The sequence below is a fragment of the Gymnogyps californianus genome, chromosome 1, assembly GCF_018139145.2.
Source record: "Gymnogyps californianus isolate 813 chromosome 1, ASM1813914v2, whole genome shotgun sequence".
Taxonomy (NCBI): domain Eukaryota; kingdom Metazoa; phylum Chordata; class Aves; order Accipitriformes; family Cathartidae; genus Gymnogyps; species Gymnogyps californianus.
Genome location: NC_059471.1, coordinates 163,959,220 through 163,977,500, shown reverse-complemented (window position 1 = coordinate 163,977,500; position 18,281 = coordinate 163,959,220). Strand labels below are relative to the sequence as shown.

Below are 18,281 nucleotides of genomic sequence, written 5' to 3'. Positions count from 1 at the left end.
TTCCTTTGTTGCTTTAGAGCTGCGATCTCTCTACACACTAATAATAATAAAAAAAAAAAAAAAAAAATAAGGAAATAGAGGGAAAACTTTTTAATTGGCTGAGAGAGGAGTCCTTCATGTATTCCTAGCTGCACTGGCACATTTTGGTTTTGCCATGTAGCACACATTTGGTTATGAGAAAGAAATCTCCAAATATTATTGGAGGGAGGTGCCTAATGGTGTGTTTGTGTGTGTCACGCTGAAGTATATATGACTTTCAAGCCTAAAATGAAAAAGGAAATTTTCATAAAAGATATCTAAACAAATATACACAATGTTTGTGTGTGTTGGTGTTTAAAAATTGATTGTTGTGTTTAAAAAAATCTAACCAAAAAAGGCAACACAAAATCTACCACCTTATTTACAGCATTTAACCCTTACACACTTAGCTCTACATGCAGGAGTAATTTTGTGCTGTTTTGTACAAATGCCTTTCTTTGAAATAAAAGATGCCCCTCTGTTGGCTTGGTGCCTGGGCCACACCTTTCCTTCTTGTGACTTGGTCACATGATAAGTAAAAACTGAAAATACCCAGGCATCAGATGAGGGAAGTGCGTAGCAAACGTAGCTAAACTTTGTGTTAAGTATAAAGGGAGACTACTAGCATACACTCATTTAGAACACTACTAGTGTTAAATGTTTTATTTGTGGAAGACTGAATTCACGTAACCTACTCTGGAGTTGCTCTCTGAAGGGCAACCTCCTTACCCCTTTTAAAGACTGGAAGGCAGTATTTATCAGATGGCTGCTGATTGGCTTGCAGCGGTATGACCAAACCTGTCTGGACTGGTTACCGATTTATTTGTTTCTTCTTTTAGTCGGCTCTCACATGAGATCTGTTATTTAGCTGCAGTGTGCTCCCTTGTGGGTATGGCTGGAAACGCTTTAAGGCTGGTCTGCAGTGATACATGATATTTAGCTGTTAACCAGCGTTTAGTGTTCATCTTCTAATTTCATCTATGCTTATAATTTTGTCACGATAGCTTTTATTGGATATTCTTTGGTTGCAAAAGATTGTGGGATTGAGCTGAAAATATGCATGAGTTAACCATCTAACAATGGAATTTTATGAGAAGCCTTTTTTTCGTACAGGTTCACTGTAGAACTGTATTAGAGCTTTGTTTTTCAACTAGATTTTGGATAATATCCTAAGATACCAAGTAAACTCAAGTTTATTCATTCAGTATTTTTTTAAGAAAAAAGTAAGGATGCATCAATATAAAGGTATTCTGATGTTTGATTTTTTAAGACTTCTATTCTTGGCAAATTTAAAAAGGAAGTGCCCTTCATTTTTCTCTGTATTTACTGTATTTTATTTCATGTTAAAAATATGAATGAAAGAGTGTTTAGATGATTAAGGAAACTAGAGCAGAAAATATTGTTTTAAGTTATATTTTATGATTACTCAAGTGATGCACGTATGAATTTGATTTTAAGTTGTCTGTGAACATTTATTAATCTGTTAGTATATCTTTTGGTCATACGAAAAGTAGGATTGTAATTTTGTAATATAAGAACTTTTAAATTCTGGGTAATACTCGAAAGCATTGTAGTCCTGGAGATCCAACTACTTGTCTGTCTTAATTTTGATACAAAGGCCCTGTGTGATTGTACTGCATTAACAGAAGAATCTCACTAGCTGGTCACCTATTAGGAGCTCTTGGAATTGTTCAAGGTTAGCCAAGCTGGAATTTTCTGTTTTTTTCCAAATTGGCTCTACAAGATATACATCTGTAACAGCATGCATGTTGGTTGTAGGGGATTATACGCATGCAACGTGAGTATGATGATCAGTATTCTATTACGTGACCGTCTGATATATGCTTTTATAGTGATGTGAAAAAACATGCTTTACATTCTAAGTTCTTGGGAAGAAGGAAGGGATGTGCTTTCAAAAACTGCATGCGCATTTCTGAAATACTAGAGATTTTTATATGCATCTGCTAACTTCAGGACTAGAATTACTGTGTTAAATGTATTCTCTTCTGGAGGAATATGAAGATACTGTATTTAGCATGTAGACAGCTGTGGAAGGACATTAACAGCTCACCTGGAGTTCATATTTCATCTGACTGGAAATGGTTATGTGATGAGAACGTTTTCTAAAAACAAGTAAACTGATGTTTCAGATCAGTGTTTCTATAGGTGTTATATTTTGCTCCCACTAGTGGCAATGCAGTAATAGACAATCCTGTTCAGAAGATCTAGTTCAGACTAGCAAAATTTCATGTCTTAATGGTATTATTGAGAGTCTGTAAATAGAGCTGATACAGCCTTTTGTGAAGTTTTGTTCATCTATTCCTGAGGTGTGAATCAAAGTGTTACATAAGCACCATCAGTTACTCAGATACAAGGATTCTAGATTGTCATGTAGAAAAGAACAGAAATAAAGTGGAAGGGATTCTCAATGTTATGTTAATAGGAAATGCCAAACAGGGGAAAAAAAAAAATCTTTTTTTTTTTCTTTTTTTATCATATTGCTTTCTATTTTGCCCATGTTTTTGTCAGGTCATGTTAACTAAATGTGAAAGAAGCCTCATAATTGTAAGGTATGTCATGATTTTAAGGTTTAGAGTTTGTCTTGATAGTTGAATTCATACTGTTCCTTAGAATATATATTCATATCTTACTGTAGAATATTCTAATTGGGCAATGCATAAATGTTGAATAATTTCCTTCATAAACAAACTGTTCTAAGTAAACTAGGAAGGATCCAGCAGAGGACTATCAAAATGGTAGAAGCCTGAAGCATGTGACCTACAATGAGATGCTGAGGGAGCTTGACAACTTCAGTCCACTGAAGAGAAGGCTAAAGGGCAATCTTACGGCTGCCTAAATAAAACTTGTAGGCAAGGTTGGTTACAAAGAGGGCGGAGCCAAACTGTTACTTAGCGGCTGTGGAATCTGTTTTGTGAATTTTACAACTTGGTTGTACAAAACCATCGCTGATCTGAGCTAGTGTTGGCGATAGTCCTGCTTTTTTTAATCAAAAAATCAAAAAAATTTTATACCCCACCTGAAAAGACAAAATGCAGTTTATTGATGAATCTCTTAGCTCTGTGAATAAAAGTGGATTGGGGAAGATGCAAAATGAACTGTACTAAATATTTAAAAGGCATCCTTTGTGTAGTAATTCTGCTGTATCAATGGTATAAACATTTGCTTGTCTGGTGCTTGTGGAAAAAATAAAATAGAATTCATAGAGATAACTGCCTGATTTATTTTCTTTGTTTTTTCTACTTGCTGTAATATCTTTTAACTACTGTTACCCAAGTGAATTTTTACATGTTTTGAGAAACTTAAGAAAAGCCACATGCTAGACAGGAGTAACTTATGATGGTGTAGTAGCTTCAGTAGAGCTAAATTGGTTAGCATCAGCTGATTCAAGATTTTAGTTGCTGAGTTTCATTTTGGATATAACAAGTTTCTTAACAGCTTTCTGCTTCTGAAGAATATTATCATATCTAATCCTTTAAAACTGGGTCCTAAAACAAGACCACATGGGGGGAAAATATAGTTTAAAAATCTCTATGGATTTTTTTGTTTTGTTTAATGGAAACAAATGAAATAAGATTTTGTTGAAATGCAACAAAATTATTGTAACTTCTTAAGTAATGCTGGATTTAATGCCATTTATTGATTTGATAAAGTAGATTTTCAAACATTATTTGTCTTAAATTTTTTATATATTAACATTCTTATTTTTCTTAATATTTGCATGGGTGGATGGAATGAATAAAATTATATGGAGGGCAAAAACATCAGTTTTCCTTGAAAAAGGAAATTTTTCTAAAAGGAGCTACAAAACCGGTAGTTTTTAATGAGTACAAATGGTCTTAGTAAAATATTATCGCAGATTGAATGAAAGTGCTCTAAAAACCCAAGTTCAGTTAACCGTTGTATAAATATGGAGGATGAAGGTCTGTTTTATCTATTGTCCTGGTTTCAGCTGGGATAGAGTTAATTTTCTTCTTAGTAGCTGGTACAGTGCTTGTTTTGGATTTGGTGTGACAATAATGTTCATAACACACTGATGTTTTAGTTGTTGCTAAGTAGCGCTTATCTTAAGCCAAGGACTTTTCAGTCTCCCGTGCTCTGCCAGCAAGCAGGTGTACAAGAAGCTGGGAAGGGAGCATAGCCAGGGCAGCTGACCCGAACTAGCCAAAGGGGTATTCCACACCATAGAACGTCATGCCTAGTATATAAACTGGGGGGAGTTGGCCAGGAGGGGCGGATCGCTGTTTGGGCATCGGTCAGCGGGTGGTGAGCAATTTGCATTGTGCATCACTTGTTTTTTATTGGGTGTTATTTCTCTTTTTTGTTGTTGTTATATTCCTTTTCATTACTATTATTAATTAATAGTGTATTTTATTTTACTTATTAAACTGTTCTTATCTCAACCCACGAGTTTTACCTCCCCCCCGTCCTACTGGGAGGGGGAAGCGGCTGCGTGGTGCTTAGTTGCTGGCTGGGGTTAAACCATGACATCTATACAGAAGGAAAAAGTATCTTAATGACACATTCAGAAATTCTTTCAATATATTGAAGTTTTCTTAAAAGTTACTTGATATAAAAATCTTGTCGTTTACCCTAGTTGTTAATTCTTTTTGAAACTTGTGAAATTACATAGTTTTAGAACGACAAAATAAATGTAAACTGATGGACCAAGAATATTTCTTACTTTTTTACGAGAGAGAGGCTGCTGGCTCTTACACAATATCTGTTTCTAGCTACAAAACCTCATTATGTGGCTTTGCTATAATAATACGAGACAACTGGTCTAAAATGTGTAGTCAGAGTATTGCTACATGTTACATTGTGATCTCAGTGATCTTTACATACACATGTTTGTACAGCATACATAGAAACTTCTATTCACTTTTTCTGAGGACAGAATTTAAGTGTGTTGTCAGGTGTTTCTCTGTTTTTGTAGATACAGTTAAACTGGTTTGCTTTAAAATGTGCTAAATGCTTCAGTCTTTCTTAGGAACACTGTAATATGATGATAATAAATTGTTACCTTCACGATTCTTTCTGAACTTTTTTTTAAGGGTCAAGATGGATAATGCAGATGAACCTCAGAAAAAAGTCTTTAAGGCACGAAAAACAATGAGAGTAAGTGATCGACAACAACTTGAAGCTGTCTATAAGGTTAAAGAGGAGCTGTTGAAGACAACTGAAGTTAAACTGTTAAATGGAAAGCATGAGAATGGAGATTCTGATTTAAATTCTCCTTTAAGCAATACAGACTGTATGGAGGACAAGAGGGAAGTTAATGGCCTAGTGGACTTGTGTGTTAACTCTGAAGAAGGAAGAAGAGCTTCTGATGAAATTAGTGAAGCCAAAAGCCCCGAAAGTAGGGCAGGGAACATAGTCAATGACATAGAACCCAAACCTCTAACACTGTCTCCACAGAGTGTTACTCCTGAGCAAGATAAAGATACTGATACTGCTTTAGCTTGTGAGGCTGAAAATGGAGTGCTTGGTAGCAATAAAGATAACTTCCATGAAGAAAATAATACAAAAGATCATTTGGACCAAAGAGAGTGTGACATCCCTTCAGAAGGTGAAAGTAAATCAGTCTGTGATATTAGTGACTCTTCTGAAGAGAAGGGAGAAACAAATGACTTAACTATTAATTCCGATTCATCTGGTGAGGAAAAGAGGACTGAAGAAATAACTGTTGAAGATGCTGTTGGAGAAGAAGCCATCTCTAGCAGTATGGAAGCTGACCAGGAACCAAAGGACAAACGAGACGGCACTGCAGGTCTTTCAGAAACCACTGTTCAGAAGACAATAGATGAGCCAAGTGAAAGTATCTTGGACAATACTAACTCTATGGAAACAGACGAAATTATTCCCATTTTGGAAAAACTAGCCCCTGCTGAAGATGAACTGAGCTGTTTTTCTAAAAGTTCTCTGCTTCCAGTGGATGACACAGTCCCAGATTTAGAAGAGAAAATAGACAACTCTTTGGGTTCACCATCCAAGCAGGAAAGCAATGAAAGTCTGCCAAAAGAGGCTTTCTTAGTACTGTCTGATGAAGAGGATCCCTGCGACGAGAAGGAGGAACGTGCTGAAATGATACTACCAAACAAGTCAAGTCTTCCAGGTAAGAATTTTATAAATTGGTAGTTTTGATTCAAGTCTGGGATTTTGTTCATGTCTTAGAATGACATGCTTGTGACACGTTTCTAAGTCAAAAAGGCAGTCTTACCGACCAATTCTGTGTTACGTAGTCTCACAATTTTCCAGTATGGAATCTGAGGCCCAGAAAAAATGAAAGTAACACCAAAAACCTGTCATCTTCAAGATATGGTTTGGTTTGGGTTTTTTTCTCATACTCTTTGCAAACTGGGGTGGGGTGGTGGGTGGAAGAAGAGGAAAGATTAGTAATTGCCAGACATGGAACAGAAAGATTTGTGGGAAGAGAAATGTGTTCATTTACTGTTGTTGAGGGGAAGAAAGGATTTCAGCTTTCTTTAACGTGCAAATAAATAGTAAGAATGGAAACATGCTGGTAATCCAGGCATGCCATGAGTCCCATTTGTTTCAAATTTCTTTTTTTTTCACCAAAAGACAGTATTGGAAAGGTTTTATGAAAAAGCGCAAGTCATGTATGGTTTTCATGCCATATAGCTTTTACTCATTTAACTCACTATGCCAGCTGATTAACATTTGAAAGCATTAAGTTTAGGAAGCTGGTACTTTAGTTTCTTCATGTAGTTAGCAGAAGATTTTTTTAATGGATATCAGTTTATTTTTAAACTGAATGGATGTCCTCTATTATTGTCATACAGTTTTGTAAGCATATTTATTACTTTGACATAGGGCATTTGTTGTCATACTATTGCACTTCTGAAAATAAAACAGGTGAATAATTTACAGATAAGTTGACACTGCTCTTTTATCTGTTATTAAGAAAGCTGTTGTTTCAACTGATCTTGGGGTTTATTTTTTCCCTTTCCCCCCCCATTGTATAGCTTTTTATGAAATGAAGACCATGCTAACCCAAATGTGTTTAAACATGCTTGACTGGGTAGGAATTCCATAGATTAAACAAGATTCAGGTGTCTTTCAGTCTCTGGGAAGTTCGTTACCATAGTTTCTCAACTCTTGTTTCACTAATGATGAAATTGTGTCTTTCACTAATGTGTGATGGCATTCTGAGTCTTCCATATCTAAACAACTAGAGAAACGGAGTTAAGAATATGCCTCTTCAGCCATGTTTCAGACTCTTCCTTCTTTTCTGGTATTTACTTGTAAATTTATGCCAGCTAAACAGAGAAAAGGTAGGTTCCATAGTTTCTTCTAAGGATCTTATTTAGGTGTTAGGTATTGCACTGAGATTGCAAAAGTGATACCATTGTTGTGCAATTGAAGTCTTCCAGAAACTATTTGGAGGTGGGGAGTGGCAGGGAGAAAGAACATTGTGTGTACTTGTGTCAAAATTGTAGTGTGTTATGAGTCCCTTTTATAAGATGTACATTACAAATAAATTGATCATCCTTGTTCTTACCGCAGTTTAAGGGTTCTTTCATTGGAGATGAATGAAATTAGAGTATCAGGGTTGCTTTTTTCATCTTACCCAATGAGAAAACACACTGTGGTCACAGAGGAGATTTTGCTCTGGAACAAAAAGACAGAAGTGAATATTAAATATTAATATTAGTATCAATATTAGTACAACAAACGGCTCGTGAGTCGAGACAAGGACACGGAGGGATCACTCACCAGTTATGGTCACAGGCAAAACAGACTCGACTTGGGGAAAAAGAAATCAATTTAATTTGTTACCAATCAAATCAGAGTAGGATAATGAGAAGTAAACCGTATCTTAAAAACACACCTTTCCCCCCACCCCTCCCTTCTTCCCAGGCTCAGTTTTGCTCCCGATTCCTCTACCTCCTCCCCCCACAGCAGCGCAGGGGGACGGGAATGGGGGCAACCCGTCAGTTCATCACACATTGTCTCTGCCACTCCTTCGTTCTCGGGCGGAGGACTCCTCACGTTCTTCTTCTGCTCCAGCATGGGGTCCCTCTCACAGGGGTCAGCCCCCTACGAGTTTCACCAATGCGAGTCCTTTCCACAGGCCGTAGTCCTCCACGAACTGCTCCAGCATGGGCTTTCCCACGGAGTCACGGCCTTCTCTGGACCCAGCCACCTGCTCCGGCGTGGGGTCCTCCATGGGCTGCAGGGGAATCTCTGCTTTGGTGCACCTCCTCCCTCTCCTTCTGCACTGACCTTGGTGTCTGCATGGTTGTTTCTTTCACATCCCACTCCTCTCCTCGCTGTAGCTCCTCTTCTCCTTTTCAGCAGTCTTTCCCCTTTCTTAAATACGCTATCACAGAGGCGCTACCACCGTTGCTGATTGGCTCAGCCTTGGCCAGTGGCAGGTCTGACTTGGAGCCAGGGAAGCTTCTAGCAGCTTCTCACAAGAGCCACCCCTGTAGCCCCTCCCCCGCTACACAAACCCCTGCCACACAAACCCGACACAAAGATAAAGATTAACTTTTGGAACAAGTCTGTGAGAATTAAATCTGTGGAGATGGCGTGGAGATCATTTGAAGGTGCCATATTTGAGGCACAGGTGCAAGCTGCTCAATTAAAAAGTACAGTTTTCAAAAAGCCCAGATGAAAACCAGCATGGCTAAACAACGATGTAAAGAATGGTGCTAGAAGACTTTCTTCAAATGGGCAGATTAATAGAATCTTTTTCTCAGGTAGAATTAGTAAATATAATAGCTATGTTGACACTTAAGATTTTTGTAATGGAAGATCATACATTAGAAAACCTTGGAGCTTTTCAGGTAAGTAAACAAGCACATGACAAGGAAGACCTGATTGATGTATTTGAATTCTTTTGGATATCCAAACATAAATGCTTTCTTACCAAGAACTTTTGGAAACTGAACTGTCTTCAGATAAGATGGAAAGTCCTCATGGAGGAAATAATCATTTGAAGAGTGGAAAGTAAATCTACAAGTGATCTGTTCCAGAGACTGTGCTGTGCAACAGAATTAATAATTTACCTAAAATGAAGGGTGCCTAGCCAGTTGACAGTTTGCTGATGATACTATGAAGAGCTGTAGAAGAATCTTACAATGCTGAATGACGGGTATAAAAATGGCAGATGAAACTCATTGTGGTTAACTACAAAGTGGTACAGATGAGTATGAAAATATTCATAACTTGATAGGAAGATAGAACTGACTCACCACTCAAGAACGATTTTCCAGGATTATAGTAGGTAGTTTTGTGAAAACATTGATACAGTAGCAGTTGAAGAAAGCAAATAAAGAATGCTGGGAATAAATGAAGAAATTGAGGAAAACTTCACTGTGGGACACCAAGCTCTTAAATGTTTTGTGTAATTCTGTTTCCTTCCGCCTCCCCATATCAAAGAAGATGTCACAGAACTGGAAAAGGTACATGAAAGAGCAACAGGGAAGATGATGGAATTGCAGAGTAATTTTAATTCAACCCTCTGATGGTCTTTATTCCAACCTCCTACTCAAAGCAGGTCCAGTTTATATCAGATGGCTCAACGACCTTGGTAGTTTACTTTTGTGCATCTCCAAGGATGGATATACCACAACTTCTTCTTGGGTAGCCTAATATTTAACCAACCTCAACAGTGAAAAACTTTGTGCTTAGTTGGAATCTTCTGTTTTCCAACTTGTGTCCATTGCCGCCTGTCCTGTTGCTGTGCACCTTAAAAGAGTAGTGGCTCCATCTTCTCTCTGCCCTCCCATTATGTAATGGAAGGCAGCGATACAATCTCCAATTAGTCTTCACTTGTTAAGGCTGAGCAAAGCTGGTTCTGTCATCTGCTCGTCATATAGCGTGTACTTCATCCCCTTGACCTTTCTGGTGACCATCTGCTGGACTTGCTGTGGTTTTGTCAGTGCCTTTCTAGTACTGGGGATCCAAAAACCGGACGTAATGCTCCAGATGGGCGTTTCTCAAGTGCTGAACAAAGGAGAATCACTTCCCTTATCCTGCTGGACACATTTCTTATTAATACAGCCTGAAATGCTATTGAACTTTTTTCACACTGCTGACTAATGTTCAAATTGTTTTCCACCAGGAATCAAGGCCCTGTTCTACAAAGTTACGTTCTAGCCAGTCAACCTCCAGCCTGTCCTACTGCATAGGGTTATTCTATCCCAGAGGCAGGACTTTGCATTTGCAGTTGCTGCACTTTGTGTTAGCCCATTTTTTCCAACCTGCCAGTGTGCCTCTGAATAGCAGCTATGCCCTGCAGAATATTTACCACTCCCCCCCAGTTTGTATCTGCAAACTTGCCAAGTGTGATCTCCTGCCCACAGGTCTGGGTCATTAGTAGATACGATAAACTGCATCAGCCCAGTATGGATCCCTGAGGATTGCCTCTAGTGCTAAGCCACCAGCTGGACTATATACCACTGATGCCAGTTCTTTGAGCCCATCGTAAAAAGCTACCAGCTCTGTCAGGCACGATTTGCCCGTACTAAATCCAAGCTGACTACTCCCAGTCACCTTCCTCTCCTTTGTGTGCCTGGCAATGGCTTCCTATGAGGATTTTTTTCCATAACCTCCCCAAGATGTCAAGTGAGGCCAACCAGCCTGTAGTTTCCCTGAATCATCCTCCTTGGCTGTCTTGAAGATGACTGTGATGTTTCCCTTTTTCCAGTCATCAGGAGCTTCCCTTGGTTGCCATGAAGATGGTAGAGAGGGGCCTCACAATGCCAGCAGCCTGCCTCCCTCAGCACTCTTGGGTACATCTCATCTCTTCCTGTGGACTTCTCTATATCCACCTGGCTTAAGTGTGCCCTAGCTCTATCTCCTTGACTGTGGCTAGCACTTCACTTCTGCAGACTCTGCCAGGGTCTCTCCCTCAGGAACTTAGGAGGGAAACTTGCCAGTGAAAAATGGAGACAGAAAAGTTGAGTACCTCAGCATTTTCCATGTCCTCAGTCATTAGGTTGCCTGCTCCAATGAGCAGTGGCCCCACAATTTTCCTTAGTCTTCCTTTCCTGCCATTGTAGTTACAGAAGCCCTTCTTACCCTTCACATCTCTCACTGCCTTCAATTCCAGTTGAGCTTTGGCTTTTCTTATTCCGTTCCTGCACAGCTGGACAATGTCCCTGTATTCCTCTTACTTCCTCCTCCTGTGTGATTCTTTTTTACATTGGAGCTCTGTCAGATCCCTGTTCACCCATGCTGGCTTTCTTCCTAGCTGGCTCTACATGCTGCACATTGAAATGAACTCCTCTCATGCTTTAAGGAAGCTGTCCTTGAAGTTCAACAACCAGCTCTCCTGGGTCCTTGTGCTTTGCAGGGCAGCTCCCTTTGGGATACTACCAAGTAGGTCCTGAATAAGGTGAAATCTGCTGTCCTGAGGGCAAGGACTGTAATGGTATTCGTCCTGCTGACTTCTTGCAGGATTTTTAATTCCACAGTCTCATGATTGCTGCAGGTGAACCTACTCTTGACCTTCATGTCCCAGACCAGTTCTTTGTTGTTTGTGAATAACAAACCCAACAGAGCATCTCCCCTAGTTCACTCATCAATTGCCCGTGTCAAGAAATTGTCTTCAGCACACTCCAGAAACCACTTGAATTGTGCCCAATCATATAGCCTTTCCAGTTAAAGTACACCCGTGAGTCAGTCCTGAGGCCTGCGATTGTGTGAGATGGCTCTATTGACTTTCTTTCCTTGATCAAGTAGTCTGTGGTGAGTGCCTGGCACAACATTGCCCATGTTGCTTTGCCGCCTTTTCCTTGCCCAAAAGCACTTGACTGGCTCATCACCTGTCCTATGGCAAATGTCTGGGCACTCCTCTGCATAAAGCACCACCACTCCTCACCCTTTCCAGCCTGTCTTTCCTGAAGAGACTATGTTCATCTGTAGCAATGCTGTAGTCATATCAGCTATCCCACTATGTCTCTCTAATCCAAATCATAATTTTGCAGTTGTGTAGGAACTAGTAATTCCTCTTGTTTCTTGTGCTGCGTTCATTTGTTTACAGATACTTGAGATGATGAACCCTGAGTCACGATGCTTTCACAAAGGACAAGCAAGCACCTTCCTTGTCATGCTGTTCCCCAAATGTTTCCTTGCTGCCTCCCATACCTCAGCTTCAGGTTATGACAACCATTCCCTACCATGCCTCATTTCAGGTCTTCTTCATTAGGTTAGCAAGCCTGCTTGCAGAACTCTTGTTAAGTTTTGTCACATGGATTCAGTCCCTGCTCAGTAATTCTTGATCATCAGAGATTACTACAGTGAAAGGTGTCATTCAGCCAGGTGTTGACCTTCTGGATGCGTGCACTCTTACTAGAGCTTTTTTTTGTCCCAGTTCATTGGGAGGATTGGTGATAATGCCACCTTGTGCCCTTGTGTGCCCTTCATCCTTTTCTGCAGAGATCCATTGTCACTCTTGGTATGCTTAGAATTGCTTCTGGTAGTATTGTTGGTGCCCATGTGGATAAGCAGTAAGAGGTAATAGGTTGAGGACCAGATGAGCCTTGGTAGCCTCTTTGCAACATTGGGGATCCAGGCCCTCACCAAGCAGCTAATGTCTTGAGGCATCAGGCGAGGTTGCTCGGTGGGTACCTCCTGTGGGAGAGAGTCCCTGGTGTCTATCGCCAGTCTCTCCTTTATGCAGGTGGTTGGTTCAGACTCAGCTGGCTCTGCTTCCATTAATAGAAGATTTTCCTCTTAATGTGATCCATCAGTGCTATACCTGTTCAGTAACTGCAGATTTGCAGGTAGAGAGGGAGTCTTCATTCTGTTGCTGGAGGTCACAGGCTGCTCCGTTTTGAAAATCTCTTTGTTACTATTTTGAGTATAGCCTCTAGCTGTCCCTGTTTCCTTGCACTGTGGGGCTTGGGTTTTTGTCTGTGCAGGGTTGTAGTTTATCCAGACTCTATCCATTCTACACAGTCAGCTCATCTTCTCCTACAGCTTCTTCACTTTCTGACTGAGATCAGAGAGAGAACTTTTAGACAAGGATGGACTATGTTTTAGAGTAGGATCTTTCAGCCTGAAAAAAGAGATGGAGGAGAGATGTGACAAAGATCTGTAAATGGTAAGTGGTATGGAGAATGGATATTTGCTGTCTTTTCCTCTACAAGAACCTCATGTATCAAGTGGAGGAAAGGAAAAAAGTGAGAGGCAGGATCAAAGCGTGGAAGAAGAGATGGTTCTCCATGTGGAGAACCGGGGAGCTCCTTGCTAGCAACACTGTGACTGCTAAAAGTTTACCTACATTCGTCCTCTGTGGAAGAGGAATTTTTTTGAGGGCTATCAAGCACAGAAACCCTAAGGCTCTGTTCGTCTTCCACCAGCAATTTTTCAGAAAGCTGAGGAAGTTTTCTGGGACTGTGTATGTTCTTTTCTCCTCCTTATATTCTTCCCTACTTGATCATCAACTGTTGACATGAAAGTGTTGGAGATAGGATCCTGGATTAGGTGAACTGTTGGTTTTACCTAGTGCAGCTGTTGCTATGTTCTTTCTCTTACCTAATCTGTATGCTCTCAAGTTTGACCAGGTGAGTATGTCTGCCAAAGCAAATCTGAAGTCTGTCTTTCTCAGAATTGCTAGCAGTTTGAGTGCATTCTGGACACCTTGATTCTAGGCTTCTCTACAGCAATGGCATTTCATGCCCTCCAGGGATAGTTTGAAAGAGAACTTACTTGTTACTGATCTTTGTTAAGGGCATCTGAAGTCAAGCAGCACACCCAAGTACAACCTTTTAAGAATAAAGAGTGCAGTTAACATTTAAAAGAATACAGCTTGTCTTCTAGAAAGTAGTGTTTGAAGAGAACTTCAGAGCATGTGAATGGCAGATAAACAACTAAACATGAACTTTTGTTCCTGTGTTGTGACAGAAGTAGCTGTCAAAATTCTTGAATTCACAAACAGGAAAATAAGTTGTGCACCGATGAAACCACTTGTCTGCAATAATATTTGTATTTCTGGTTTTTACTTCAAAAAGGGATAATGGAAGGCTTTCAGAGAGTTGCTGAAAAAATATTTCGGCATTTGGGAAACAAACTTTATACTGGAAAGCTTAAAAGAACATAAGTTTTGTTCATCCAATAGAAGATTAAGGGGGTCTGTAATATCAGCAAATGGGAGCTGAATATATGGTGGAAGGAGGTTTCTTTAATGTAGCAGACAAAGACACAACTGATGCATTTTTGATCCACTGAATTTTGCAAACAGAAATGAGGCACACTTCTGTCTGACAGGCTTTGGAGGACCGATTAATGGATGTTGGTTTCATCAGTTATAATCTTTAAGTCCTTTATGGATTTTTTTTCAACTAAAAATGTAATAAATAACTAAAGAAGAGAATATTGTGCTTTGGTTTGAATCACTTGATAATTATTTTTTTAAATATATATTATGATAGGCAGGAGGAGTTGTGACCAAATAATAGAGTAGTTCGGGTTGGGAGGGACCTCAAGAGGTCTCTAGTCCAATCTCCTGCTCAAAGTAGGGTCAGCTATGAGATTAGACAAGGTAGCTCAGAACTTTATCCAGTTAGGTCTCGAAAACTTCCACTGATGAAGCCTGGATGACCTCTCTGGGTAACCTGTTCCAGTTACTCTCTTCATGTTGGAAATGTTTTTCTATCAGTTGGAATCTCTTGTTTCTGCTTACACATGTTGTCTCTTATCCTTTGCTATGCACCTTTACAGTGAGTCTGGCTCCATCTTCTCAAAAGCCCCCTTCCAGGTATTGGAAAGCTGTTTTTAAGTCCTCATTAAGATTTGTCTTTTCCATGCTGAACAAGTGCAGCTCCCTCAGCCTCTCCTACAGGTCATGTTCCCCATCCCCTTAGCAGTCTCTTGCTCCTTACCAAGAGATGGCATGACGAGTGCCAAGTAAAGGGCAATAACCACTTCCTATGATACTGGCTCTGTTCCTGTAAATGCAGTTCAGGATGCTGTGGACCTCCTTTGCTGCCAGGGCATGCTGTTGGCTCATGCTTTGCTTGCTGTCTATGTGAGTCCTCAAAGCAGAGCTGCTCCCCAGCCATGCGGGCCCTAGCCTGTGTCATTGCGAGGGTTCTCCCTTCCCAGGTGCAGAACTTTTTGTATTTGTCCTTGTTGAATATCATAAAGCATTTGTCATCCCATTTCTCCAGCTTGTCTAGATCATGATGATTCCTTTGAAAATAGATGAATCTATGATTTCTTCCTAAACAAAAACAGTCAAATCCTGTCATGTTTCATGGGAAAAAAATCTGTATTTCTGTTTTATAATAACTTTTGGGTAGAGTTTGATCAAGGATTCACTACTTAAGAAAGTACAAAAGCATAGCCTTTCTATGATTGCTGTCTGTGCACATCAGTTCCAGCCAATATATAAGGAGAATGTTGCAGTTACAGGATTATGGAATAGTGAGAGTATGACTGTGCAGTCCAGAGTAACTTGCTGTCGTGGTTTAACCCCAGCCAGCAACTAAGCACCACGCAGCTGCTCACTCACTCCTTCCCCCCTCCCAGTGGGATGGGGAGGAGAATCAAAAAAAAGAAGTAAACCTCATGGATTGAGATAAGAACAGTTTAACAACTAAAGTAAAATAAAATATAATAATAACAACAACAATAATAATTAAAAAATATAATATTAATGAAAAGGTATGTAACAAAAAAAAGAGGGAGAAATAACACCCAAGAAAAGACAAGTGATGCACAATGTTATTGCTCACCACCCACTGACCGATGCCCGAGCAGTGATCCGCCCCTCCTGGCCAGCTCCCCCCAGTTTATATACTGAGCGTGATGTTCTATGGTATGGAATATCCTTTTGGCTAGTTTGGGTCAGCTGCCCTGGCTATGCTCCCTCCCAGCTTCTTGCACACCTGCTTGCTGGCAGAGCATGGGAAACTGAAAAATCCTTAACTTAGGATAAGTGCTACTTAACACACTGATGTTTTAGTTTTTGTTATCAACATTATTCTTACACTAAATCCAAAACACAGCACTGTACCAGCTACTAAGACGAAAATTAACTATCCCAGCCGAAACCAGCACACTTGCAAATACTGTTCAGATGCACTTAAGCTTAGTCGTTATTTTTATTTCCATTTATATGTATATTTTGGCAGAACTGACATCCAAATATGCATTCAGTCAGTCACTAAGCAGATCTAAATGTTTGCAGCTGTAGAAATGAAAAGGTATTTTCAACTGTTTAGTGACAGGCAAACACCCAGTAAAAAAAACCCCGAACACCTTTGTGTTCAGATTCACAGCAAATAGCATGACTTAAGATGACTGTGTGATAAATACAGTGATAACTTAATGATATAATCAAATTTTTTTAAGGATTGCATTCATTGCTTCTGCCTTTCTAGCATCAGGATAACAAGATCGCAGCTTATCAGTGAAAAATAAGCTGATAGCCAAATTATCTCTGTATTATGGTTCGAGCCTTCTTAACTAGAGAGGTTTAGCTGGGCATTGTGTTTAAACCACTTTTAATTAAACAAGCTAAATTTGTTCACAGAGTGGTGGAAGTTTGTAAGGAAGGGACTTCCTTGTCCCTGAAATTACTTTGTTCTCTACATAGAACTCAAAACTTCAGCTTTGAAACTTGTAGCATACTTTTAAAGACATTCTAGGTATGTGTATCTTTCCATGGAATATTTGTATCTTTCAGTTGAATATTAAAATCTGTAAATTGTGGAAAAAGTGCTCTTGAACTTAATGGCTCTCATTTAGATTCTTAGGGAAATGAGTCCTGTTGTATTGATAACAAATAAATGAAGCTTATCTATAAGTCTTAAAAAGCAGGTGGGATAGGCACTATGCCACTTTATTACCTTAAAAATAAATCAGATTGGTTTTAAAGAATTTATGTGGTATGAATATTATTTCTTGCATAAATTAACAAAATGAAGAATCTCAGAATTTTGTTTTTTTGTTTTCTGACTCCTTCCTTTTTCTGATTTATTAGGCGACTTACTTAAAATTATTCAAATGTTTTTCGTAATAGACGTTACATTTAGTGTTAAGAGAGCATCAAGCATATCTTTACAGCCAGAACTTTCTCTGAAAAAGCTAGTAAACTCTGCTGTAATAACAAAATGAAAATAGGAAATTGGAGAAGTGTACAGATCAAGATGTGCATAACAGTGCTGACTTGTTCTGTTATATTCTGGATAGATTTTAATGTAATCTTAATAGTTTTATATTGTATCTAGCAAGCACAGGAGGTGGCAAATACAGCCTGTATGAAACACATAATGCAAGTTCATGGAACATATAATAAAAGTTTTCAGGAAGTCTTAGCATTTTTCATTTTAACCTGTGTGCATTTGGGGGTGTTATTTCAGGTTTTTGTTTATTTAAGAATTTCCTAAACTGTAGAGTTTTAAATGACTAGTCTTAAATTGTGATAGTTTGTATTAGGAAGAAAATTTAAATGAAAATTTGTATTTGTTAAGAAAAGAAGAATCTAGGCCTTTTCTACCATAAAGATTATGGGTGAATTTGCCAATTGTAAATAAATAAACATATTAGTATTTTGTTACTGAGATTTTTATACTTTTTTCCTAGGTGAAAAATAAACTAAAATAATTTATTGAGAACTTCATTAAAAATACATCGTTTCATTTCAGAGCTAACTTTGAGGCATTCTGTTGATTTTAAAGCTAAGCAAATCCAGAAGTGAATCTTACTGTGTTGTGTGGTAGTTCAACTTTTTGCTCTGAAGGTATTCTCTGATTTTTTTCATCTCTGCACTCCCTCTGTGTCATACTTACTTCTCTTGCCTTCCCCAACATGGTTTTTTGTAAGTATTCTAAGTTCACTAGTCAAAATGGGACTCTTACGAGACTTTTGTAGGTCAACATAAGTAACACGTGGGGTTTTTTTCTTCTGTTTGTAGAAGAGGTGGAGGAGGAGAGAAAGGAGAGTGAGAAGGATAAAGAAGGAGAAGAGGCCCACAAAGAAGAGGAGAAACACACAGAGAGAAGTATGCAATGTTAAAACTATTGTGCTTCACTGGTGGCACGTGTTAGAAACACAGAATCTTCGAGGTTGGAAGGGATCTTTGGAGATTATCTAGTCCAGCCCCCCTGCTCAAAACCAGGTCAACTAGAGCAGTTTGCTCAGAACCATGTCCAGACAGGTTTTGAGTATCTCCACAGATGGAAACTCCACAACCTTCCAGTGTTCCACTTCCAGTGTTTGACCACCCTCACGGTAAAAAAGTTTTGATATGTTTGAATGGGATT

At 39.2% G+C, this 18,281-nt stretch overlaps 1 protein-coding gene across 7 annotated transcripts in view; it reads left to right on the top strand.

Annotated features, from left to right (window-relative positions):
- Positions 1 to 18,281, top strand: part of ATF7IP (activating transcription factor 7 interacting protein) — a 114,711-nt gene that overhangs the window by 50,986 nt on the left and 45,444 nt on the right. For all 7 annotated transcript variants that reach the window (XR_007768209.1, XR_007768210.1, XM_050915236.1 and 4 more), the window contains exons 2-3: positions 5,091 to 6,151; positions 17,933 to 18,019. Coding sequence is in view for 5 of the 7 variants with exons in the window: in XM_050915235.1 (XP_050771192.1) it covers positions 5,091 to 6,151; positions 17,933 to 18,019 (1,148 nt within the window). In the remaining 2 variants the exon portion in view is untranslated. The remainder of the gene's footprint in view (positions 1 to 5,090; positions 6,152 to 17,932; positions 18,020 to 18,281) is intronic.